This window comes from Grampus griseus (assembly GCF_964374135.1).
Source record: "Grampus griseus genome assembly, chromosome: 17".
In the NCBI taxonomy this organism is placed as follows: Eukaryota; Metazoa; Chordata; class Mammalia; order Artiodactyla; family Delphinidae; genus Grampus; species Grampus griseus.
The window spans coordinates 15,477,661-15,504,507 of NC_139011.1; the positions used below are offsets into that span (position 1 = coordinate 15,477,661).

The following is a 26,847-nucleotide window of genomic DNA, read 5'->3' on the forward strand; positions in this document are numbered from 1 at the left end:
TTGTAGTTGAGAGCAGGCGAACTATCCATTTATTTGTCTCAACCCTCTGTCCCCATCCTGGAGTCCCCTGCACCCCCGTGTTGTGTCTGACTCACGTTCCCGCAGACCTGTTTTATATGGAAGTTCTGTTCAGCGGCCTCAGGTTTCAAACACAAAATCTCCTGATGGGCAAACAGGCCCGAGGCCCCGAAGTCAGCTGCCTGGCCCACTAACAATGAACAATGGAGGTGGAATGTCCTCTCCGTGCATATTCCCGAGAAATTTGTTACCCAGATCATTGGAACAAGCCAAGGACACCCCTTGCATCAACACTGGCCATCGCTGATGAATGCATCCATTGTAGACACGGTCCCAGCCATGCCGAGGGGAAGATTCCTTCCACACAGACTGTTTTCTTTCTTTCTTTCCTTTTTAAATCATGTCACATGGTTCCTTCCCTCTGACATCAAATATCCTGCTGTTCCTAGGAACAAGCTGGAATTCTCTTCTGATAAGGAAAGCTAACCAACATGGCTAAGAGTCATTCATTCCTAGAAGGGGACGGTGACTTCAACCTGCACTGCTGAGGGCCATGCATCTGATATAGACTTCTACGCTGTATTATTTGTAAAGCAAAAAAAAAAGAAAAAATTAAGTCTCAATATCATCTTTATTCCTAACATGGGGTTCAACACTCTCCCACTGCACCCCACGCCACCCCACCAGACATTACTATTATTTTGGACTAAAAGACATTTATTTTTACTCATTTTTTGGCCTTGGATAAACAAACTGGACATGTTCGGAGGGTACTTTTCCCATCCCTCCACTCTTATAACTCTATGATATTTGTATCATGGAACCATCTTGCTAAAACAGAGAGGGAATGTCATTTCATACCTGACAGTCAGACAGTCCTGGTTCGAGCCCTGGCTCCGATTCAGCTGTTACCCAGCCAGGTGATCTTAACCAAGTCTCCTCATGGCTTCTGCAAGCCCTGACAGCATCTTTGAGCAAATGAGGAAAAAGTATTCCTCTGGGGGAGAAGCAGCCCTGCCAGCACAGAGTTCGGCAAGTGTATCCCCAGCAGGACCCAGCTCCCACTGTCCTCAGGCCGGGCATAACCTGAACAGCCATTCACAAGTTCACAGCCATTCTCTTTTCCAACTTGTCAGTTGTGAAGTGGGATAGATAATAAGTCCACCAAACTCTTGTACCGATGAGGCTAAAATGACACACAGAATAGTTTATGAAGCCTGTCACGAGATTTCTGCAGCTCCAGTTTAACTCTACCTCACTTCCTAGGTCGCACCTAATACTCCTGATGAAAAGCAAAGACACAATTTTCTTCTTTGAGATTGCTACTTCCCACACTCCCACACCCAGAGAACCAGCCCTTTTAGAATGTGATCAAAAGGCAGGGTGGGCTTGGTCAGTGTGCAGCCTGTGCAGCTGCACCGGGCCCCACGCTCAGAAAGGCCTTGCTCTTCGTTTAATGCTCTGATGTCACCATCTTGAAATTCTTAATTATTTTTTAACAAGGAGCCCTACACTTTCATTTTCCACTGAGCCCCACAAATTACGTCTCTGGTCCTCCCAACAAGCCTTCAGAAGCACCAGATAGCCTTCTTACAGCCCACAAAAGATTGGGAAAGGAACATGGGACACGCCATCGCTCTGCCGAACGTGAAGGCCCCAGTCATAATTAGAGTGTGAGGCAGGATGGTGCACGGGACCCAAGAGCATGAGCTTTAGGAGGTAGACTGAGCTGGTGCAAACCTGCATCCTGCAAGACCACAGACAAATTCCCTAACCTGCCTGAATCCAGGCTCCCCCCTCTGTAAAGCAGACAACAAATGCCTACTCTTCCCTGTGAATAATGAAGAAAGGTCTGTCAATGAAGAAGTTGTCTAGCACATGGCGGGCGCTCAACAAATGTGAGCCCCTCTCCCAGCTTGTTTCAGGAATGGATACTTCAAGATGGGCCAATGGACCACGTTCCAAAAGGCAGTGGGGTGATGGGGGCCCTGAGATCCCTTTGGCTCTTAAGATTATATGATTCTCCATTAACCAAAACCTAGAAGTCAGCCTTCCTCCAGTCCATAGTTATTCAACCTCAATCTCTCCCTCTCTCTTTCTCTCTCTCTCTCTCTCTCTCTCTCTCTCTCTCTCTCTCCATTTCCACCCTTCTTGTCTTTGCTTTGCTTCATTCTGAACCCATGCTTCCTTCATGTAGTGGACAGCATGGCTGCCAACAGCCCTAGACTCACACTCTGTTGGCTTAGCAAACCCAGCAGGGAGAGACATCTCTCTCTCAATATCTATATATCAACCCAGGGAAAACTCTAATTGACCCTGCTTGGATTACATCCCCACTCCTGAACCAGTCACTAGTGCCAGAGTGACAGGGTGTGTGTCCACCCAAGGGCAGGACGACGGGGCTCAAGCTTCATGACTGACATCCCCCCGTGAGACCACATGAAATGGGGGAGGGGAAGTCCCCCAAAGGACGTAGGGATACCAGGCAGATAAATGCCACTCGTCCTCTGTGCTTTATGTGGTTTACTGCTCATTCGCAATAGGTGCCCAGAGAAATGAAGGGAGGGACAGGGAAATCGGGGAGTGTAGACAGCAGCACTTAAACCAGCCTTCACTGAAGGATGGGAAATAAGTGGCATATGTCATCAAAGACCATCTCTGTGAGGAAAGACAAAGACAAAGAGAAAACACAGGTTCAAAGCTACTCGTTGCATGACTGCAACTAACCTCACATCTTTAAATTTTTTTTTTTTTTTTTTTTTTTTTGCGGTACGTGGGCCCTCTCACTGTTGTGGCCTCTCCCGTTGCAGAGCACAGGCTCCGGACATGCAGGCTCAGCGGCCACGGCTCACGGGCCCAGCCGTTCTGCGGCATGTGGGATCTTCCCGGACCGGGGCACAAACCCATGTCCCCTGCATCGGCAGGCGGACTCTCAACCACTGCGCCACCAGGGAAGCCCACATCTTGTAAATTTTTAATAGCCATGCATTGATTTTTATACTTACCTTTTGTTTAGGCAAGCAACACTGGTTTTCCACTTCAGTGCTAATAGAAAGTTTCTTTTTGAAAAATAACTTTAAGCGAAAACAAAGTAGGTCAATTGAAAGAAAAATAATAAGCAAATAATAATAATGTAGACATAGATAGCTGTGGACATTCAGTGCATGTATTATGCCAATGACTGAAGTATGGGAAACATTAGTATATATACAGAACTTTTTCTCCCCAAGGAGCGGTAAAAACCAATAACTCTGCTATTGCTGGTCCATAGGTTTATCTCTGGCAAACTAAATATTATGTCTCTCATTGTGTGAATGGTAAAGCTTTTAGCCCAGATTGTCAAATGGATCTGTAATAAGATCCTAGAATCCTCAGCTTCTGGCCAAGAACACCTATTCTCTAGACATATTGTGTCTCGTGGCGAAGGTTGAAAACCAGCATTCCAGGACATTGGTCCACTGTATTACTCTCTGTTTCAGAGACAGACACACAAAGGTGGGGTTAATATGAAAATCACTTCTCCCCGAGCTGGCCGGGCTGATTGTCCTTGACAATCAGAGGGGGCCATTCTCCGTGGTCATCCAAGTCTGGCTGGCTCCAGGGAGCACCAGCCATCTCTCTGGGGCCAGAGTTTCCCCAGCTGATTTCCACATGTACCCATGTGTAAAGCGGCGGCTGGTCCCTCGTTTGGATGACTGCTTGGTCTTCCCGTTAGCTGCCAACTTCAGCCAGAGATAATTATTAAATGCCTATATTGTCCACTCAACCTTTTCAATTATTTTTTTCCAGGCCAAAGCGAAAGTTCTTCAGGGTTTTGATGCTGATCGAGATGCCAAAAAGCTGAACAAAGCCTGCAAAGGAATGGGTATGAAAGATACTTTGTTTGCTAATTTACTACTGAAGTTGATTAAACTTGATCTCATGTCCAACTTTCCCACGATCTTAGGAAGATGACCTCCCACTTATCTCGTATCTTCCAAGCTAAGCTGATCACTTTTAAGGTTCCCTTTATAAAAGTTCCCAAAGTTATAAGCAGGTCCTATTACTTGTCAGGATTCAACATAATAGCTAGAAATTTAATATTATGACATTTAATTTGAACTTGAGTTGAGGGAAACTTCATGAGAAGTGTCATTCATACAATTCTAACGTCATCTAAACCCGCTGATGCCTTTTATGGGAGTCGGTAGGGAATCAGGGCTGATGAGAACTGGATTAGGGACCTGGAAGCTGTATCTACGAGCAGAGCAAGTGGAGATGAAACTGTGGCCGAGGTTGAGAATCAAGAGGCAACACTGGAGCAACTATTTACATCCAGGCCTAAGTGCATGGCCAAGGATGGGAGACTAAGCAAGAGATCAGGAGTCAGGTAAACCCAGGAACAAGGTGAGATGAGGGAGGGAGCGTCTAGGGCTAGGGCCATGAAAAGAGGCTCTGGAACCCAAGGAAGTCACTGATAAAACAAGGTTCTAGTCCCAGAAGCTTGGAAGAAGGTGGAATTTGAAGCTCAGATAGAAGGATTTACCTTGAGTGGGAGGGCGGAGGGGAGGGAGGGAAGACTGAGTGCAGAAATAGATACATTCATGGGTGTTGTAAGAGGAGAAGGCTGAAGGCAGTCATACCTAGTAATGGGACATGGCTCCATGAGTGTGAGGCAAAGTTATCTGCTAAAGACGTGGGTTTGACAATGGAGTATGGAGTTTGGGTGATAATTTGGAAACTAGCTCTTGAGTGGAAAAGAAGGCGGAGGTGGCCAGTATCGACTTCTCATGCTGGGAGCCCTACTGAATAAGAGAAGAAAAAGGAGAAGGCCAAAGAACAAACTTACCTGTCTTCAATGGTATCTTAAGTTCTGGAACTGTACAGAAAAGGCAGCTTTACAATAATAGGTAATGTTTATTGAACTCTTTTGCCATACATTTTGCATGCATTACTTCATTTGACAGTAGCAAACCTCATTTAATCCTAATTTTCCAGATGGTTAAAGTGAGGCTCAGAGGGGCTAAATGACTTGTCCAGACTCACACATCTAGTGAGTAAGTGCTCAGGCCAGCATTAAGCCCAGGCAGGAGTTAATTTCCTGCTCTTGACCACCAGCTGATGACCTTCCTAGCTTAGGGCAGCTTTCATCTCCATGGGGGCCTTCAGAGCTCTTTAACACACATCTCACATTCACTCAACAAAGCAACAAACACTTATTAAGCACCTTCTGGAGGGTCACGTGTGACATGTTTAGGGACCTGCACTTTATTCTGAAACAAGGTGGAATCAAGCAAGAATTCATCTGGAAAGCAACATAGAGAGTTGACGGGAGGACGGTGGGAAGGGAGATAGGGGGACAAGTTCGGAGGTGACCAGGGGACAGATGATGAGGCTGCTGGGCAGTGAGTACAGACAAGAAGGAAAAGATTTGAGGCATTAATGGTCAGACATCACAGGGGTTGGTCACAGACCAGTCGGCGTGCGAGGTAAAGTGAGAAGTCAGAAAGAACCCCCAGGTTTCTGTCTCAGGGAACGAGATAGGTGTTATCATTCATCAAGAAAAGGAGTATAAAAGGAGCCCCCAGTGTGCTGGTGAGCGTGTAAGTCTTACTTTAGACATGTTGAATTCAAGTGTCTGAGAAAATCCAGTGGAATGATCCTCGTTAGTAGAAATATGTCTAGAGCCCGGGAGAGAGATGTGGGCAGAGACGGTCGACTTGGGAGACACCAACACGTGGGTGGTGGTTGAAGCTATGGGTGAGGATGTGCTCACCCAGGAAGTCTGTGTAAAGAGAGGAGAGATGCAGGAAATCCCAGCATTTAAAGCAAATGTAAAAGTAAGACCGGGAAGGAGTGGCCAAAGAGACAAGATGGGAAACAGGAGAGAATGTGTTCTCCAGAAGTCTCCAAAGGGAAAAGAGAGTTCCCAGAAGAAAGGAGTGGGAACCAGTATAAAACCCTATCCACCCTGAGGTCAAGTAAGATGAAGAGTGAGAGCTGGATTTTACAGCTAAGAATAAATTGACCATCTCTGCCACAGTGGTTCTCAGCGGACAGCTGGAAGTAGAAGGCTCATTGCCCTTCACTGGGGTGAGAATGGGGATGAGGTTCTATCCCATCAGAGAAGAGAGAGGCTCACAGCTGACAGAATGTTGAGGTGACGGGAGACTAGACACATAAAGAGGGAGTCCACTGAAAGGGAGAGCTTGTAAATACAGGAGGGAAAGGGGGTTGCTGACAAAAACAAGATTTTAGAAAGCCTGGAGGAGGGGGAAATTCAAAACACAGACATCAGGATTGACCTTGAATGGAAAGAGGAGGTGCGACTGAGAGCTGGAATTGATACATTCGTGGGGGTAACAGGGGAAGAACGTTGAAGGAGCTCTGGCCGGGCAATGTGACATTGCTCAGTAAGGTGGGAGGCGAGGTTATCTGCTCAAAGTGTTGGGTTTGACGATGTGGTATGAGGTGTGAGTGGTGCTTTGGCATAGACGTTGAGTAGAGATGACCAGGAAATGACTGCTGGTCCCCTGTGAGGTCTCCGTTGCCTAGAGAGACCACGATTTCACGTTGGCTCAGCCCACACGGCTCTGTGATTTTCTCCTGCAGCCTGAAGGGAGGACAGGGGAAATGGATGTTAGGTTGACCCCGGGTTTGCTGATCAGGGGTTCCAGAAGAACAAGAAAGTGAGGGCATTTGAGGGGGGCATTACCTTGGGAGAAAAAAGATAGAGGGACCAAGGGGCAAGGTTGACTAATTTCCTCAACTTTATTTTCTTACATCTACTGGGGAACTTTTAATATTCTAGGCATTGAGCCAAGCACTTTATATACAAAATCTCATTAAGTTATTCTCACAAAAATCCACTTTTCAGATGAGGAAAGAGGCTGTGACAAGTTAAGCAGACCAAAGCCACAACCCCGTAAGTGGTGAACACTGGGATGGAACCAATTCCTATCATTGCCTGAAGCACAGAGGCAGCGGGTGGGACAGGGCTGAGAAGACATGGCTGGTAGGAGCCATCTCAGTCCACAGGCTGTTGTATTAAATTTTCCTTTTCCTTATCATGCTGTAATTCACCTAGCATAAAATCCACCCTCTGACGGCGTATAATTTAGTGGCGTTTAGTATATTCACAGGATTGTGTAATCATCACCTCTAATTCCAGAACATTTTCATCACCTAAAAGAAACCCCACATAGATTCACAGCCACTCCCGCTTTATCCTCCCTTCAGGTCCAGTCAATCACTGGTCCACTTTCTGTCTCTATGGAGTTGCCTATTCTGGGCGTTTCATGCACCTGGAATTATACAATAGGTGGCCTCTTGCGTCTGGCTTCTTTCACTTGGCGTAATGTTTTATGAAGACAAGTGCCAGATTTTTACTTAGAGGTACATTAGTGCAGATCTACTTTCCTAGGAATGGGTACTGTGGTAGAATAAAGATGGCCATAAACTCTTTGTGTGACTCCAGAGAAAAGAACTGGGATCCACAGCGGAAGTTCTAGGAAGACATCTTTTGCTTCTGTATAAGGAACTATCTAACTATAGAACAGTCTGCCTTGCCCAAGAAATGCTGAAGTCCCAAAGGAGCTGGGGTGGGAGACAATCTGGTAGGAAAGTGGTAGAAGGGATTTCTCCAGAGTAAGTATTGTTGAATAAATGGGTGGGGTGGGACTGGAAATGAAGGATGACAAGCAGGTTGCTTGGTTTGGGGGCATCAGAGGAAAGCTCAGCAGAGAGGAGCTGGTCCTTGCGCACATCCTGGCTAATCCTGTATTCGGACAACAGCTGTTGGGAGGTTCGTTTGCCTGCAAGTGTCAGGATGTTTATAGTTCTGAGCTGTGCTGAGCAGCTGAGCCAGCCTCACAGGTGTCTCCCTGCTGCCTCTCGAGTGACGGCCTGGCATCTGGATGTGGGCTGGAGACAGGAGCTGAAGTGGGTGTGGGAATGAGTCAGCTGTGGTTTATGACAAATCCCCAAGCTCTCAGCCACCACACTAGTTTAGTTCGCCAAGCACAGATGGGGCACCTACTGAATGCCAGCCATGCCGTGCACTCCACCCCCTCCTGTGGGTGCGGCCACAAGGCGAGGCCATTCTCGTGCTGGTGACTGTTGAAGAGCCCCTTCTAGGTGCCAAGCTCTGTGCTGGGTACCACACGCACATCACCTGGTGTAACCCTACCAACAACCCTGTAAAGTTGTACTATAATGACAACAGATGAGAATGCCGAGGCTCAGAGGTTAAATACTTGCCCAAGGTCAAAAAGATATGAGATGAGGGTAGGGTGGTTGCAACCTAGGGCCATCTCGAAAAGATATCATTTGGATGAAGGTCTAGAATTCCCACCTCTACTAATAAGAGCAAGCCCAAGCAGAATCGTACCATTGGCAAAATTCGTCTGCAAGATCTTGTTGCTATACCAGCCCTGCAAGGTCTGGATTTAAATGTCTAGGGCCATGCTGTCCAACAGCCACCAAGGTGAGGCATACAGGTCACTTTTAATATTTTTTTAAACAGACCTCTCTCAAACCGCTTTTTTTTTTGGCCACGAGGCACGTGGGATCTTTGTTCCCCGACCAGGGATCATACCCACACCCCCTGCATTGGAAGCTCAGAGTCTTAACCACTGGACTACCAGGGAAGTCCCTATTTTTAATTTTTGAGAAGCCAATTTTTTTTTAAAATGCTGGTGAAATTAATTATACTTTAGCTAACTCAATACTGTACCAAAAATATCATTTCAACAGATAGTTAATATCAAAGTTATTCATGAGATACTTGACGTCCCGTTTTTTGAATTAAGTCTCCAAAAGACCGTATGTATTCTACACTTGCAGAGCATTTCAACCTGACCAGCCACGCTTTGAGTCCTCAACAGCCACATGCATCCACTGTATCAGGTAGAGTGAGGTCAGAGGTCCTACGCCTCAAAACGTTCATGTGCACTCCTCAGCCGTTCACCCACCTGTGCAAGTCAAAGTAATAAGAATGCTGTACCATAAAATAACATTTGATTCTTACAAATATCGTAAAACTGACAATTTCCTTGTTTGTGGTTTCTTTGGTGCCCCTGCTTTCCTGGCTCCTAAGTATCTGCTTGGTCTGGGTCTTGGTTAACCCAGAACCCCCGACGCTGACACTGTCAGGCGTTCCTCTCAGGGCTCCATGCCCACCCTGTTGCCCCCATCCCAGCAAGGTCCTTCTGAAGATGACGTGTGGATAGTGTGTGGACCCCAACATTCATTATCCTCTCTCTCTTTTTTTTTTTTTTCCTCGGTACGCGGGCCTCTCACTGTTGTGGCCTCTCCCGTTGCGGAGCACGGGCTCCGGACGCACAGGCTCAGCGGCCATGGCTCACGGGCCCAGCCGCTCCGCGGCACGTGGGATCTTCCCGGACCGGGGCACGAACCCGTGTCCCCTGCGTCGGCAGGCGGACTCTCAACCACTGCGCCACCAGGGAAGCCCCTATTATCCTCTCTGAAATGTAAGAGGATGTTTGTCATTCTCCCTCCGAGAAACACAAAAACAGGGGCTTAGAGGGAAAAGCTGCTATGGAGCTGCTATGGGCAGAGACGGCTGTGGCTGGCTTTGGGGCCTGCTGGGAAGAGGCTCACTCATTAGGCACCAGATTCCCAGGGGTATCGGGGAGGGAACTTCAAACCCAGAGGTCCCCACCCTGCTGAAACTCAGCTCGGGGTGTTCCCAGAAAATGGCTGGACGAGCCAAAGCCAGGAGGCCCTGCAGCACTCCCGGGGTTGACGGTCACCCAGTTCTGACCTCTACTGTGTAATTACTGCGTCAGATGAACAGTCAGAGCTGAGGTTCCTTCTTTTCTCATTTTTTTTAAAAAGTCTTTCCCAGAACCACTGGGGACTGGCCCTAGTGCCTCAAATCATTGTAAATGTTTACAGGAAATCGTTCCACTGCACAGACTGCTTATATGACACACATACTGTGAAATGTAAAATGAGGTCACTGTTCGGTAAATCGCTTCTCGGTCGGGTAGTGGGAACAGCTCCCTGGATAAACCTGATACCCGGACTCAAAGGGCTCAAGAGAAATCTAGTCATTTCCAGGCTCTCCCCCACCTCCCGGCTGCTGCTGGGACATCCCCAGACTGCTTTGCTTTCTGCTCTCCTTTTAAAAAAAACACTCAGGAAGGAAAGTCTAAAAAACCTTATTTTAAAAATTTTAGCTCAATTTTCCTGAATTATGCAGATATGGGTTGACTATAGCGACAGAGTAGAGGATTTCCTATTGGTCCCTGCTACGTGCAGGCCACGTGAGTAGCACACACAGCTTACAACCATGCAGAGACCAGCTCCATCATAATGCAGTGCAAACTTCTCCATGCATGCAACTCCACATTCGTTCACTCAGCAGGTCAAGTCTGATGAATACTGAGAGCCTTCTCTGGATATTGCAATGAGCAAAGCCCCCTGCCCCCGTGGGACTTGCAGTGTCGGGTGGCAGAGACAGGACAGAGGAGGAGGACAGGTAATGTGAGGGACACCGGCAGGTGTCCCAGAAAAGTCCAGCGAGTTGAGTCCTGAAAGAAGAATGGGAATAAAGGTGAGGGCCGAACCTAAAGACGTTGCAGGCAGAGGCAAGAGCCCAGGCTGTTATTCTGGATTTGAAGGAGCCTAGGTGGAAAGGTTCAGGCTGATCTGCTCCACAGAAAGGCCACTCTGGAGACTGTGAATGCTGATTGGAAAAGGTGAGAGTAAGACAGGAACACCATCTGGGGATCAGCTCTGGTGAATGATACGACAGAGGTGAGGATGGAGAGCGATGGGTGGGTCTCAGGGCTACCAAGGAGGTGAATGGTGAGGTCTTTGTGGTGACAAATTAGATGTGGGGCGAGGGGAAAGAGAGAGCCAGGGGTGAGCACCCGCACCCCTCCATTCCTGGCTGGCATAATACAGCGAATGGGCCACCTGGGAGGCAGGAAACCTCCTTCCAGAGATGACAACTGTAAGGGTAAAGGTCTGAGATGCGGAGGCCCTAGACCTGGGCTAGAGCAGCCCATGTGAGAAAAAAAAAAGTTGGGGGACTGGATTCAGAGATTTATTTTATTTTTTTTTTTTTTTGCGGTACGCGAGCCTCTCACCGCTGTGGCCTCTCCCGTTGCGGAGCACAGGCCCCGGACGCGCAGGCTCAGCGGCCATGGCCCACGGGCCCAGCCGCTCCACGGCACGTGGGATCCTCCTGGACCGGGGCACGAACCCGCGTCCCCCGCATTGGCAGGCGGACTCTCAACCACTGCGCCACCAGGGAAGCCCTAGAGATTTTTTATGAGAAAAAGAAATCCCTTTTGAGGTGAGATTTCTGGCACTCCCCTGGTTAAAAAGAAACAATGTCACAGAGGAAGTAACTGGATACACAGTACGCAGGTGAGGTTACAGGAGGAAATGAAGAGGAAGGACAGAAGTAAGTGCTGGAAGTGAGCCGGAATGAGGCAGGCAACGAATGCTGACTATTTTTGCAAGTGAACTCATCCTAGAATTTTCTGTTTCTCCAACTGGAATCAGAGAGCTAGATCTTCCCAGAACCGTAAAGGTGGAACTAGTCCTTGAGACTAGGTGAACAGTCCACAGACACAGAGCTGGTGGCTGTCCTAGGAGCAGCGCACAGCTCTCTCACCCCTGGGTCAGAGCAGTCTTTCTAAGTCCCAGCACTGGCTTTCCAAACATGGCATTGAGGGCTGGGGCCAGAGTCAAACGCTTGAAGTCTTTGGCAACACCCCTTTTTCTTCCCTTCCGCATCTCCAGCCAGGTCCCCCTTCAGCCCTTCCCGCAACCTTGACCCAGATTTCTCCTGTTCCCAACCCGTCTATCAAAATGCATCTGCCCCGTGTTTTGTTCCTTCAGGATCCTGATCTCTCAGCGGAACAGGAGCTAACGTACAAGTCCAACCAATTCAATTCCACTGAAAAATTGCCAAGTGTGCTATTTACAGGCAGCAGACATTGAGAGGAGGGCCAGGAACAGGCTAATGTAGGAAATCTCCAGACTTTGGGCTGTGAAGAGGGTTTTTTTAATTCCTTTCTTGAAGTCTTGAGATACTGCTGAGGACAGTGGATGGACTGGCTTCCTAGGGCTGCCATAACAAAGTACCACACACTGGGTGTCTTTAAACAGACATTTATTGTCTCTCAATTCCGGAGGCCAGGAGTCTGAAACCAAGAAGCCAGCAGGCCATCCTCCCGCAAGGTGCTAGGGAAGGACCATTCTAGGCCTCTCTTCTAGCTTCTGGTAGCCGCAGGCGTTCCCTGGCTTGTAGATGCACCACTCCAATCCTCCGAACTCACACGGAGTTCTCCTGTGTCCCTTCACACCATCTCCCTCTGTGTGAGTCTCTCTCTGTGCCCAAATTGACACTTTTTATAAAGACACCAGTTATATTGGATTAGGTCCCACCCTAATGATTTCATTTTCACTCGATTACTTACATACCTTAGAATGTGACCTATTTCCAAATAAGGTCACACTCTAAGGTACTGGGGGTTAGGACTTCAATGTATTTGGGGGAGACACAATTTAACACATAATAGTAGGTGTCCTGCAACAGCCAGGTTACAAGAGAGGAGTCAGATGGGAGGTCTGCCAGTGCCAGGATGGACAAAGTGATAATATTCGAACAGAGCTTTACTATTGTCTAGATACGAATTTTTAGAGTCTCTGTCTCATCCTCTCACAGCCCCTATGCGATCAGATTGTCATAACTTCCTTCTACCAGAGAGTAAAAGTGAGACTTGGAGCAGCACTGCCCAAAAGAAACATAATGCAAGCCACACATGGAATTTCCAAATTTCCAGAAGCCACATTTTTTAAAAGTAAAAAGAAACAAGTGAAATTAATTTTAATAATATATTTTGTTTAACTAAAGACATTAACATGTAATCAGTATAAAAATTATTGAGACAGTGCTTCCCTGGTGGCGCAGTGGTTGAGAATCCGCCTGCCAATGCAGGGGACACGGCTTCAAGCCCTGGTCCGGGAAGATCCCACATGCCACAGAGCAACTAAGCCCGTGCGCCACAACTACCGATCCTACGCTCTAGAGCCCTCCAGCCACAACTACTGAAACCTGCGTGCCTAGAGCCCGTGGTCTACAAGAGAAGCCACCGCAATGAGAAGCCTGCGCACCGCAACAATGATCCAATGCAGCCAAAAATAAATCAATAAAACAAATAATTTTTAAAAAATTTAAAAAAATTATTGAGATATTCTACATCCTTTTTTTACACCAAGTCTTTGAAATCCAGTATGCATTTCACAAAAACACATAACTATTAAAACCTTAAACGGTCCTAAAATGATCTTTCATTCCTTCAGTGGTATGCATAGTACCACACCCTAGAAGAGCAGATCTGACAGGCAAGACGGACCCAACAGCCCCACTCACCCAAGGAAGACGGCAGTACGTGGCACCTAATAGTACACACTACCTTTCAGTGACCACTCCCTATGGCCTAGGTACCAAGCTTAGAATGTCACATACATGCAATCTTATGTATATATTATATATATATAATCTGATGAAAGCTTACCTAACATGCAGTGACTCTAGAGATATATAAGCAATGCTCTTTAGAGGAACGGCGGGAGCAGAAACGTAATGTTTCAGGATTTCTGAAAGTGCCTGACCTACCGACAAATGTGGCTCTGGTGAGGTGAGTGAGGCTGGGTGCGTTTGTGTGCAGAGATGGGTCTAGAAGAGCAGTTTGAGACCGTGCTTCAGGAAGTCTCAATGTCACACTAAGGAACAATGATTTAGTTCTGGAAATCATGAAGCATCACTAGAGGTTTTAAAATTAGGGAGTGAAATGAGCACACGCGTACTTCCAGATGATGATTCTGACGGCAGTGTGGAAGGTAGGCTGCAGAGACCAGAGCCTGGTGTCAGGGAGGATGAAAACCAGCAGGCCTGTTACGCAGGGGCAGGGGGAATGAAGAGGGCGGAGTCATCTCGTAGCTGAGACAGATGGGCGTGGCGGTGTCGGAAAATAAAAGAAACGGAAGGTGGGCCCTCAAAAGGGACTTTGGATTTTCTAATTCAGATGATGCCACACACTGAGATGAAATTAACGGGGTGGGGAGTGGATTCAAGGATAGACGGGATGAGCTCTGCTTTAGCTCCGTGGGGAATTGAAAGGCCTTGGGATCTCCATGGGAAGCTGGCCACAGGCAGCTGGAAATAAGATCTAAACTCAGGAAGGGTAAGGGCTGGAGGTGCTAGTTTAGGATTCATCAGCCAAAGGGCAATGGTCACGGGTTGGGGTGGGGGGAGTGATGGCAATTAGCAAGGAGACCTGGCAGCTGAGTGTAGAGGGCAGGTAGAAGAAGGGCTGATGAAGGATGCTGAGAGGGAGATGGTCGAGGGGCTGAAGGGAGGAACGGAGGACAGAGGCAAAGCACTCAAGCAGAGAACAGTCGACAAATTCCAATACTGCCGAACAGTAATGTACATGCGGGAACTAAGAAGAGGGTCTGAGCTGTGCCTCAGTTTCCTCCTCTGTAAATACGAGTTTGAGCCAGAAGGCTTCTGATGCTCCTTCCAGCTCAGTCACTGGGGTGACAGCCCAGGGACAGTGGCCTCAGCACAAGTCTTGCCTGGATCTGAGGCAGCCCTGGGGCACTTGGTCATGTATGCTCCCCGGTGTCCCAGTACCCATGTGCACCTCAGGGCAACCATGGACCCCTACTTGGATTTCATTCTCACAATAGCCGTGTCTATTATCACCCCCATCTTATAGGTGGGAAAACTGAGGCTTGGTGAGGCTAATTATTTGCCTGATGTCATAGGGTTTAAGGGATTTGAATCGAGTCCGAAGAAACTGAATTCAGGGTTCGCTGATCAAATAGTCTTTCTCACCCTCACACCTGCAACACCTGGGTCATCTTTCCAATCCTGTCTCCAGGTTCAAAAAATGATACACTCCCCTTCTTTCTTAGTCATTATCATTTCAGTGCTGATCAAATACCTACAATGAACAAGTATTACTATGAACATCAGGGAAAAAATCGTTTTAGGAAGAGTGTGATTCAAAAGAGTTTAAAGGGGAACTGCCCCACATGCTCCCAATTAGGACTTCTCTCCTGAGATTAACAAGTTTATGGTTGGGCTTGATACTATAGCAATTTGGGTCTATATCTTTTTTTTTTTTTTTTTTTGCGGTACGCGGGCCTCTCACTGTTGCAGCCTCTCCCACTGCGGAGCACAGGCTCCAGACGCGCAGGCTCAGCGGCCATGGCTCATGGGCCCAGCCACTCCGCGGCATGTGGGATCTTCCCAGACCGGGGCATGAACCCGTGTCCCCTGCATCGGCAGGCGGGCTCTCAACCATTGCGCCACCAGGGAAGCCCTGGGTCTATATCTTAATCTCTTCCACTCCATTTTAAGTACCTGCAGACCAAGGAACATACCATATTTTTTTTTTTTACAGTTTTTTTGAGGTATAAGTCACGCACCATACAATTCACCCATTTAAAGTGTTCAATTCAGTTGTTTTTAATGTATTCACAGAAATATGAAGCCATCACCACAATTTAGAACATTTTCATCACTTTAAAAAGAAACCTCCTACACTTTAGCTATCACACCTCTGCCCACCCCCTCCCCAGCCACTATTCTACTTTCTGTCTCTATAGATTTCCCTATTCCGGACTTCCATATGAATGGAATCATAATATGTGGTCTTCTGTGATTGGCTTCTTTCACTTAGCAAAATGTGTTTAAGGTCCATCCCATTCATACTGTAGAATGTGTCAGTACTTCATTCCTTTTTCTGGCCAAGTAATATTCCACTGTATGGATATAGCACCTTTTAATTATCCATTGTCCACTGATGGACATTCAGGTGGTTTGCACATTTTGACTATTATGAATGATGCTGCTATGAACATCTGAATACAAGTTTTGTGTAGACATAAGTTTTCATTTCTCTTGCGTTTATGCCAAGGAGTGAAATTAAGGAATAGACCATATTCGTTCCTCTTTCCGCTACAATGCCTAGCGTTGTGCTTCAGGCAGTGTAAGGCCTCAGTGGATATTTGTCAAGTGAGTGAAAAGAATACAGTTCTCAGCATAAGATATTAAAGCCAAAGGGTCCACCTAGGTTCCACCAAAGCCTGTGACCACCACCCTGGCTTCCCCAGATTGACTAAAATAAACGTCCATCTTGTTTCTTGCTCATTGTGATTTTGCCTCTTTCTCCTGCACTTCAGGAACTGATGAAGCCACCATCATTCAAATCCTATCAAGCAGGACATCGAATGAGAGGCAACAAATAAAACAAAAGTACAAGACAACGTATGGCAAGGTGACGCCGAGGGTCCTCGGCCGTGTGCGCACGGCCTTGGTCTTGACTGTCTCTTCTGCTTCTTTTATGTTCCCAAGACAGTGAGGACTATCCTTAAAGCTTTATTGAATTAGCCCAAGAGAAACAAAATGAAACAACCATTTAAAACTTTAATTGACTTCAGAAAAACTGAAATGGCCTTGTTAACAGCCTGTAAAATCAATACTGGTTAACTCATTATTTTTCCAATTGACTTCTTTTTAAGTTGATTCCTCAGTCTTTTTTCCCCACTCATTTGGATTAATTCCACATATTAACTTATAGATAGGCCAGGGATTTGAAAACCAGTTTTCACAGGTGGGTCTTTATGTAAGAATTCTTCATTTATTCAGGTGTCTTCAAGAATGATATATTCTTCATAAGTGATTGTTACAAAAACTAAAAAACCAAAACCAAAAAACCCTCCATTTCGTTAAGCATCAACGCCTTTTTCTTTCTTTGCGTATCTTTTCTTTCATTCTTCTTGTTGATGGTGTTACATTTAGAAATCTTTAATAATGCATTAGGCTTTCTGTTTTCTTTATTAATATAGCATGAACACGATCTGACATTTTCTTAATGTCATTAGAATTATCAGTTTGCCAAATAAATATGAATTATTATGCTGCATTCTAATCCAAATTTATACATCCTTTACAGTTTCAGTAACTCTATGTATAAATAGATATAGAGATAGAGGTGGATTTTCTTACTTATTTGTCACTGGGGAAGCAACAATCTCTCTAGGCCTTGGTCTCCTCACAAAATGAAAATGGTAATTTGCCTCCCTTCTCAGGCTGCTGTGAGAATCAAGCAGGGTAATGCTGGCACCTACCAGTAAAGGGAGGCTGTGATAGGTGTGATTGTCTCCACATTACAGAGAGAAAAAGTGGAGCGCATCTGTTTAAATGACTCATGCAAAACCACACACTTAGTAGGAGAAAGAACCAGCATTCAAATCTAAGTCTTCCATCTCCAGGGCCAGCCTCTACTCCTGAAGAATCCATTGCCATGAGAGGAGCTGTTTATCTATACATTAAACAGTCCAGACAGCTGTGCTTTTGTAGTTCTTCTGCTTCCCTCTTCACAATCAGGTTTGTCAATGTCACTCATTGATGACCTTGGTGAAAATAAGTGCAGCTTCAGTTCAGCTGCATTTAATTGAATTGAATGACATTGAACTTTCATCCTTGTCAGCGCGCCTGACTATAGCATCCTCTCAAGTGCTGTGTCTACTTATATCCTACCGATATAGAAAGTCAGATACAGGCATCTTAAGCTTTGGTGTAAAATAAGTGTAAATGGGTTCAAAGTGAGGACTCAGGGGCTCTGTTGCACAAAACTCTGCAACACCTACATCTGCCAATCATTTGCTTACTTTCCAATTCTCAGCTGTGTTTCAAACAGCTGGAACTGCCAAAGAGGTGATCGAGAATCATATCACAAAGCTAGAAGACATTAGAGACAATCAAATCTAAAGTCAGCTGAGCTCCAAAGAGAATAAGTATCCCAAGGTGACACAGCTAGTTAGCAGGAAACCAGGATTAGAGCCGAAGAATCCTGAGCTGGCTCCTAGGTCCGAACAGAATGTAAACACACAAGGATTTGTTTTCAACCTTGTGACGAACGAGAGCAGCCAGCTGGGATTTCTCTTCTCTACGGTTCTATATAATGCCCATCTGACTTGGAAAAGTATTTCCAGTCTTCAGGTTGATCCACACCAGAGTACTGACCAAAGGCCTGTCTTCACAAGATCAGGTTAGATGCAGCAACTGCCATGGGATGGAGCCAGTAATATCACAACCTGCTATTAAGACTGCAGATCCCAGGACCTTGGACAAAAATCTTCTGGGATTTTCCTCCCAGGTCCGGAGCTCAGAGGTTCATTTGAGAAAAAGTTGATTTGCCTTCTCTCTGAAAGTTCCTTTCAACATGAAATAATCATCATCATCACTTATTGAACATTGAAAATGTGCCAGGCACTGTGTTCAGTGTTTACAAGGATTGTCTTATTTAATTCTCCCAACAACCTTAAGAAATAAGTCTTATTATTCTTCCCATTTTTCAGAGAAGGAAACTGACAGTTGGTGAAATTAAGCACATTTCCCAGGTCGCAGAGCTATGTGACTGTGTTGTTAGACATCATGCCATGGTGCTGAGTAGCCAGGCCCACCCCATGCTGTAATTTGGTCTATCGGCTTCCAGTCTGACCCACACGGGGCTGTCTCTGTGTGAAGGTCCTTGCTCTGAGGTCCTGCATTTAACTTGGGACATTGATGACTCTAGTTGGACTGAACGCCCATTCTTGACGCTTTTCTCATTAAACCATCAGGTCGGAGGGAGACAGTAGGAGCAGGCGGTTCACCTGTGATTGGAGGGGCTTGCCCCAAACAGGGTGCCAGTGAGAATTTCATGCACTTCCCTTCCCCCACCTGAGTTCTTTCCCACGTGTGTCCCTTTCAGAATTTAACAAAATGCCAAAGTGACTGTATATCAGGTTTGCCCAGGACAGTCCCTCGTTAATTCCTGTTGTCCCCCTGCAATTATTAATAGTGCCCCCCCTTTCACTGTCAAAAGCATCCCAACTTGGACAATGAATGATCTGGTCTCCTAGGGATGACAAACCTGTATTTCAGTCTTCTCTAGCCAAGTATTTGGAGATGAGTCCTTTATCTTATTGAGGTTCAGTCCATGGGGATAATGCAATACCTCTCCTGCCAGGGCTGTTTTAGGGATCAGTGAGGAAGCCCTCTGAACCCCAAAATATTCTGCAAATGCTGGTTGTTACTTTGATTCATCTTTGGGGTCCCCAGCCCTGAGCAGGGGATCTTCCCTCTGCCTCTCTGCCAGCCTTGGCAGCAGATGGATGGGCACTTGGGAGACGACTGTCCTCCAGCAGGTCACTCATGCCTGTAGAGCTCCAGTCTAGACTGTGCCCTGTGTGTCCACAGCAGGTGCCCTGCGGTGGGGAGAGCAGACACCTGTCCCTCTGCTCTCAGCACGTTCCCAGACAAGACTCTCGCTGTCTTCCCACAGGACCTGGAGGAGGTGCTCAAGAAGGAGCTGAGTGGATACTTCGAGAAGACAGCCTTGGCCCTTCTGGAACACCCCAGCGAGTATGCCGCCCGGCAGCTGCAGAAGGCCATGAAGGGCCTGGGCACGAATGAGGTGGTGCTCATCGAGGTCCTGTGCACGAGAACCAATAAGGTGAGTCCCAGCCGAGCCCTGGACCAACTCCCAGGGGAGCGTCCATATGCCCATCAGAGATGGCTACAGCAGCCAGAAGGGAAAGTCCTCCCTGCGTTCCACCCACGGGGTGAGCAAGTGTCTGGGCAGAAACGCGTCCACTTGGTTCACACTGGAGAGATCCCTCTTCCAATCTTCTGATGGTCATTCTTGGTGTCGCTGCTCCTGGCTTGACAGGATAGATCCTTCCAGAAGCACAGTGTCAATCCAGCTTTCATTTTTCTAAAGAGATGCACAGTTTTACATGAAGGAGGAAAGTTCTACTTTACCCTCCCAGCCTGACTTTGCGGGTCTCCTGGCACAAATAATACAACAGTCCAAGCATGGCTGCATCTAGCGGAGAGCACAAGAAAAGGCAGGGGGGTGGGGGGGGGGTCCCAGTGAACACCCCCGGGGCCGCCACCACTTCCCCAGAGGTTTCCGTGTCCTCTATCCTGTCCTCCCCTGGTCCCTTGGGCACATGCCACCATCTCAGGAGCTGAAAAGGACGTTCGTTAAGGCCCTCGCAGAAGCCCATTCATCTTTGGTTCCAGAACCCATAAGGGCCAAGGACTTCATCAGAAGAGAGGGCCCACAGGGCATTATCTGGGGAGCCCCTGCCTCTTCCACAACACCCATCACATAGAATGGGGAGGTCCAGCGAGGAAATGCCAGGAAAATCCAACACTCTTGAGGCCTCCGGGTAGGAAGCAGAAACAGCACTTGGAGCAGATGGCGAGGAAAGATGCCCCAGCGCTCTGACACTGCAGTGCCGTTTGAGCCCCCGAGTGCCTACCACCTGGGCTGGTTCCTGCTGCCCAGCCTGTGCCGTCCACCCACGTCTCCTGAAGCACCACCAGGCTCCACGCTACAGCTGCAAACCCCTTTCCTGAACATCTCTGGACTTCTCTTCTTCCCAAAGGATAATAAAACCCCTCCATTTGGGGAGTTTCAGGTTAGGATTGTGCCTTAAGGGAAGGTTAGCACAGGAGGGCGGTATCAATTCAGTCCAACAACCACACAACTCTCCTTACTCAATATTCCCATCCTTTCCAGAAGCACCAAAGTCCTAGCGACCAGGCAGCCAATATTTGGGCAGCCTGCCTTGGCAAGAAGGTTAATTTGGTCGTTACTTTTCTAATCACACTTGCCTACACGTGGTTCACCCTCAGCCTAATTTCTTTCAGGTCCTGGTCTCAAACAATGAACAGGTTCTTTTTTTTTTTTCAATCAAATAGATCTGACAGTAAAAAGAAGAAAAGCAGGGAGAGAGCAGGCCCTGGGTTCAGGCAGATCCTGAGAGTGGGCTGGAAGGAGGAGAAACGGGAGGGGGCTGCAGAGTCACAGGTGTTCGGCCCCCACCTGCTTCCTCCTCTCTCCCACCCACTGAAGCAACATCGGCCTGGCCCTCATCTTCTATCGCTCCCTCTCCCTTCTCCCCATCACTGCCCCATGACTTTCATTTTAAGCAGTTTATGAGCGATGCTGTAGGGAAATGCCTGCTCTTATACGCTGCTCGTTCAAGTGTAAACGGAGGCAGCTCCCAAGTGGGTCAAGCCATTGCAATATACAGCCATACTCTGTTTCATTGCGCTTCGTTTTACCGCGATTTTGCAAATAGCATGTTTGTGGCAACCCTTCATCAAGCAAGCCTAACAGCACCATTTCTCCAAAAGCATTTGCTCACTTCCTGTCTCTGTGTCATATTTTGGTATTTCTCACAATATTTCAGACCCTCCATTGGCAGAAAGATGACGACTTGCTGAAGGCTCAGGTGATGGTTAGAATTTTTAGCAATAAAGTTTTTTTTTTTTTTTTTGCGGTACACGGGCCTCTCACTGTTGTGGCCTCTCCCGTTGTGGAGCACAGGCTCCGGATGCGCAGGTTCAGCGGCCATGGCTCACGGGCCCAGCCGGTGTGCGGCAGGTGGGATCCTGCTGGACCGGGGCACGAACCCGTGTCCCCTGCATCGGCAGGCGGACTCTCAACCACTGCACCACCTGGGAAGCCCGCAATAAAGTATTTTTAAATTAAGTTATGTGCATTGTTTTTTAGATATAATGCTATCGCACACTTAACAGACCACAGTAGAGTATAATCATAACTTTTGTGTGTACTGGGAAACCGAAAGATTCGTGTGACTCGCTTTATTATGACACTCATTTTATAGGGGTGGTCTGGAACCAAACCCACAGTATCTCCAAGGTGTGCCTGTAAAGCAGTTCTTCCCGGCACACACCCTGGAGAGAGGCTTGCACTCCTGTACACAGCAAATTGTTTACTGAGTGCAGCCTTGTTTGAAGTAGAGAAAAATTGAACACAGCCTAAATGTCCATCAATCAGAGGCTGGCTAAATAAACAGGGGCCTACTGTAGGATGGAACCTTTTGTATCCATTTAAGAAAAACACTAGGTGACTAACTAATGTACAAGCCTAGCTGGACCTCCCAAACCTATTACTGAGTGAAAAAATAAGTCAAAGAACAAACAATATGAACAGTATTCCACTTTTTAAACACATACACAAAACAGTTCTATATATTTGCAGTAGCACAAACATATGTATACAAACGTAAAGGGAAAATATGCACTGAACTTCTAACACTGGCTACCTGGGTGGGGAAGGGAGAGTGAGATGGGGTGAGGGGGTAGTGAAAGAAGATGTTAGCTGAGCTGTAATGTTTTCACTTTTAACTAAGGATGACATATGCTAAAGGACTCCACACAGCTGGGGACTTGCTCTAGGCCTAGACCTTGACCTGTAGGGACAACCCCCTTTGCAGGAAGTCACAAAGGCATCCTGTGCCCAGAGACAAGCTCCTGCCTCTTCCCTTTGCTTGTCTCTGCCTATATTATTGATTAACCCCACCTTGGAGTATTGATTTTTTTTTATTACCTCTCCTAGGAAATCATCGCCATTAAAGAGGCCTACCAAAGATGTAAGTGACCGTTTGTTCTGACTTTAAAGAATGTTCCTTCCAAAATACCTCCGGGAGACTAAATCTGCTTTCTCTCCTCCTTTCTTCTTCCCCAAAAGTATTTGACAGGAGCCTTGAATCAGATGTCAAAGGTGACACAAGTGGAAGCCTAAAAAAAATCCTGGTCTCCCTGCTACAGGTAAAAGTAAAAAGGTCTAACCTGCCTTATGATCTTGGGAAACAGCCCTTGGCAGCATGGGACCATGGTGAAAAAGGCAATTTCGATGATAAACATTTCCTTCTCTTATTAAAAATGTTACTGAGGGATCATCAACCTGTGTTCTGTCAGCCCAGCTCATGTGAAATTATTCAATGGGTATTTTTCCCATCATAGCAATCCACCTCAGTTTACAATCCCTTTTTGTTAGTGAGTTATCTCATTAAGCATCACCACCTCACTTTGCCAGTGAGGAACCTCTAGGTGTACACACAGTAAGACACAGCTTAGGAGCAAGAACCAGCCCATCTGACCCCAAGTAGGGCCCTTTTCATGACACAACTTACCTCCAGGATTCACGCCAAGTCTAGGCCTGTAAGAACTGCTGCAGGGAGCTTGGCCTGGAAAGCAGGGCTTTAAAAATTGGCCCTGCTAGGACACAGCCCCCGCGGCCCCCAGCCAGATGGCATCTGCACTCTCATTGACACACCCAACTTTATGAGCTTTGTGTGTTTCTCTGCTTCATTACTCTCGATGTGGAGAGACTGATAGCAGAGAGTACACAGAGTAGGCTTCACCCGTAGCACGAAGAGTATATAAGTGTTCTCCTGCTGTATAACAAATTGCTGCAAACTCAGCAACCAACTATGCAGACCCATGATCTAGCGGTTTCCATGGGGCAGGGGTCCTGTTGCGGGTTAGCCGGGGTCTCGCCAGGCTGAAATCAAGGTGTCGGCCAGGGCTGCCTGGGGTCCTCTTCCAAGCTCACTGGCTGTTGGTAGATTGCGGTTCCCTGTGGTTGTACGACTGATGTCCCTATGTTCCTGCTAGCTGTCAACCAGAGACCACTCAGCTCCTAGAGGCCAACTGCAGTTCCCTGTCGTAGCCCCATAGACAGTTCAGAGCATGGCTATTTGGTTTCTCCCAGGCCAGCAGGAGTTCATGTCTCTGACTTCTTCCATCTCTGACCTTAACGAGCTCATATGATTGGGTCAGACCTACCCAGGATAACTGATTAGGGATTTTAATTACATCTATAAACATCCCCTTTGCCATATAAACATAATATGATCACAGGAGTGGTATCTCACCATATTCACAGGTCTTACCCACACTCAAAAGAAGGGGATTATACAAGAGTGTGGGCAACCTGGGTCATCTTAGAATTCCACCTGCCACTAAGGGCTTAGGTTAGACCTCCAAAACTTTCCATGACCAACATTCAGGGCTCTTCAGGGCTGGGACCCTGAGAAGTGAAATTTGATATTTTGGAAGGAAGACTAATAGCTTCCCAACAGACTCATTCTAGGGGACATCATGAGGTTTCTTAGAGGTCAGTGGGGTTTGTGAGTGACCCTGGTTTCTACAAAACAAAAGGAAAAATGTGTTGTCACAGAAGCTACTCTGTTTATCAGTTGTGCCCAAAAGATGGCAGCAAAGAGCAGCATTGCCACTTTGCCAGGTTTTGTCTAGCTTCAGGCCACCCCTCTGAAATCACCCCCTTTTCTAGGACTTTCCCTTTTTGTTTTCTGTGGTCAAGCAGGAACTCAAGTTAATAACAATGTGTTGATTTTTCTAGGCTAATCGCGATGAAGGAGATAATGTAGACAAAGATCTAGCTGGTCAGGATGCCAAAGATCTGTACGATGTAAGTATGCAGATGTGCCAGTCTCTGCAAATCCTTTTTTTTTTTAATTAACATTATTTTCAACAACTGTTACTTTATTTTATGTGAATTGGAATTACCTGGGAAATAAGTATGATCTTTAAAATATTTTTCATATATATGGTCTTCATGAACCTGAAAGAATTGCTTTTTCTATTCTTATATTCTGGGGTTAACCACCTTAGATCCATTTTGGAACAAGGGAAGGTATAAATAACATAAATATGTGAGGTGTACTTGTGGGTTAGAAGTTTAAAGTGCCAGAGCGATCAATGTGGCTTAGATTCAGTGCATATTTTATTGTTTCCTGTAAGGGAGGCCTGGTCACAGCTCTGTTTATTCAGTCTTTTTGCAAAAGGCTTTTTCAAAATGTTTGCACCCGGCCCTCTAGGCAGGGGAAGGCCGCTGGGGCACGGACGAGCTTACCTTCAATGAAGTCCTGGCCAAGAGGAATCACAAACAGTTACGAGCCACCTTTCAAGCCTACCAAGTTGTAAGTGATCCAGTACTAAGGCAAGGAGTTCGCACGGAAACTGAGTCTCAAGTTATTTCCAAAAGAAGCCGAGTTCTGGGATGTGGAACTGGGCGGCAGGGGGTGGGGTGTCTTTTACAATAGTGGTTCTCAATCGGGGTGATTTTGCACCCCCCAAGGGATATTGGATAATGTCTGGAAACATGTGGGGTTGTCACAACAAGGTGCGCTGGGGCAAGCGGCACTACTGGCATCTAGAGCGTCAAGGCCAGGGATGCTGCTGAACAGCCCACAGTGCACAGGGCACCTCCCACAACAAACAGTCATTCGGCCCCCAGAGCACTGCTGAGTCTGGGAAACCCTGCTTCGCAACAGAGGCTAGGGAAGCAGGGGAGTGTCAAGTTTAGGAGCAAAGCCCTAGAGTCACAGGGTACAGGTTCAAGTCCCGGTTCTATCACTAACAAGTGACCTGATGTCACCATCCTCATTTGTAAAACAGGGACCGTGAACATCAACACCCCACCCTCACGGGGTTATTTTAGGTGTTAAATAAGATGAATATAAAAGGCTCAGGACAGTATCTGGCATGTGGTAAGCTTACTTATGTTTGCTGTTACTATTATTCCAATTGACAGTTGGGCTAACAGTGCCTACTGCTCCCAAAACAGATGTGATAATACCTCAGAGATACACTCTTGGAAAGATGTCTATCAGTTACTTTTATACAATTATTTTTTTTAATCTAATGAAAATTTTAAGTCAACGAGGTGAGTTAGCTATTTCAAGGCACTTAGTGGTTAATCCTTCCCTGAAAATCAGTCTTTAATTGCAAGAAGACCTTTGTGGAATATCAGATTTTGTTTTGGTCTCCTATTTTATATTTGTGGAATGGTTTTAAAGGACATCTGTACCCTGTGTCTCATTTCAATTTCACAAGAATACTGTAACTCAAAAGTAGGCTGAAGAGCCATTGTTACCCACAACTGCTGGTGGAGGAAAATCTGTTACAAGTAAGGAACCATCTGTAACTTATCAGGACCACACAGCAAGTCAGTAGCAGAAAGTGGATGAGAATTCCAAGATTCCCCAGCCTGAGCTCCTACCTCAGCTAGAGCTGGCCGCTCCTCACTCAAAATAGCATTTCCTATGTGTTGCCAGCAGATGAAAAGACAACAAAGCTTTGGAATTTTATCATCACTGTATATAAGCCCTTAGGGCCCTCTGCTTTCAAATCCTGCCCAGAGCCGTGATCAAAGGCAGCTGACCCTGTACTCCCCTGGCCCCTGGGCCTGGAGCTGTGTAGACTGAGCTGGAAGCCTTCTCCATGACCTAGACCCTCTTCCCATAAGACTGGGGCCATGGATGGAGTTTCTGGGGTGGCTGTCATTGGAGATCACTATAGAAACACACATATGTGTGAAGGTGTGTGTGTGTGTGTGTGTGTGTGTGTGTGTGTGTACGTGAGCTACTGACTATCTAAGGATACTCCCTAGGCCGATTGTTCTCAAAATTAATCCCCAAACAGCAGAATCCGTATCACTTGACACAATGTTTAAAATGAGAATTCTTAGTGCCGGCCCTGGACCTACTGAATCAGCTTCCTTGGAGTTAGGGTCCTATAGATGTGTTTTAACAAATCTTCCAGATTCTGATACATGTTAAGGTTTAACAAGTCTGCTCTAGGCTACTAGCTGTATGACCCTGGGCAAGTTATTAAGGGTTCTGTGCCTCAGTTCCCCCAACCGTATAATAGGGATAATAATAGTACCTACTTCACAGGGTTAGTAAGGATTAAATAAATTAACAGATTTAAAGCATTTATTGCCTGGCATGAAGTAGGTGCTCAATTAACATTAGCAGTTGTTATGAGTCGCCTTATGTGAACCGACAGTGTCAAAAAACAGAGCTAAAACTCAAATGGTCAGTAAGAGAATCAATTGATCTGATAATTCTTTACATGAAACCAGCTCTAAAATGCTACCTATTCATCATTCCGAAAGCCTT

The 26,847-nt window shown here is 46.6% G+C and overlaps 1 protein-coding gene across 2 annotated transcripts in view; it reads left to right on the forward strand.

The window, feature by feature from the left end:
* ANXA13 (annexin A13) overlaps nt 1-26,847 on the forward strand; it is a gene marked incomplete at its 5' end in the record, with an annotated part of 52,233 nt that overhangs the window by 15,611 nt on the left and 9,775 nt on the right. For both annotated transcript variants that reach the window (XM_082674424.1, XM_082674423.1), the window contains 7 exons: nt 3,808-3,883; nt 16,234-16,328; nt 19,383-19,553; nt 22,476-22,509; nt 22,608-22,687; nt 24,285-24,353; nt 24,763-24,864. In XM_082674424.1, the coding sequence (XP_082530550.1) occupies nt 3,808-3,883; nt 16,234-16,328; nt 19,383-19,553; nt 22,476-22,509; nt 22,608-22,687; nt 24,285-24,353; nt 24,763-24,864 (627 nt within the window). The remainder of the gene's footprint in view (nt 1-3,807; nt 3,884-16,233; nt 16,329-19,382; nt 19,554-22,475; nt 22,510-22,607; nt 22,688-24,284; nt 24,354-24,762; nt 24,865-26,847) is intronic.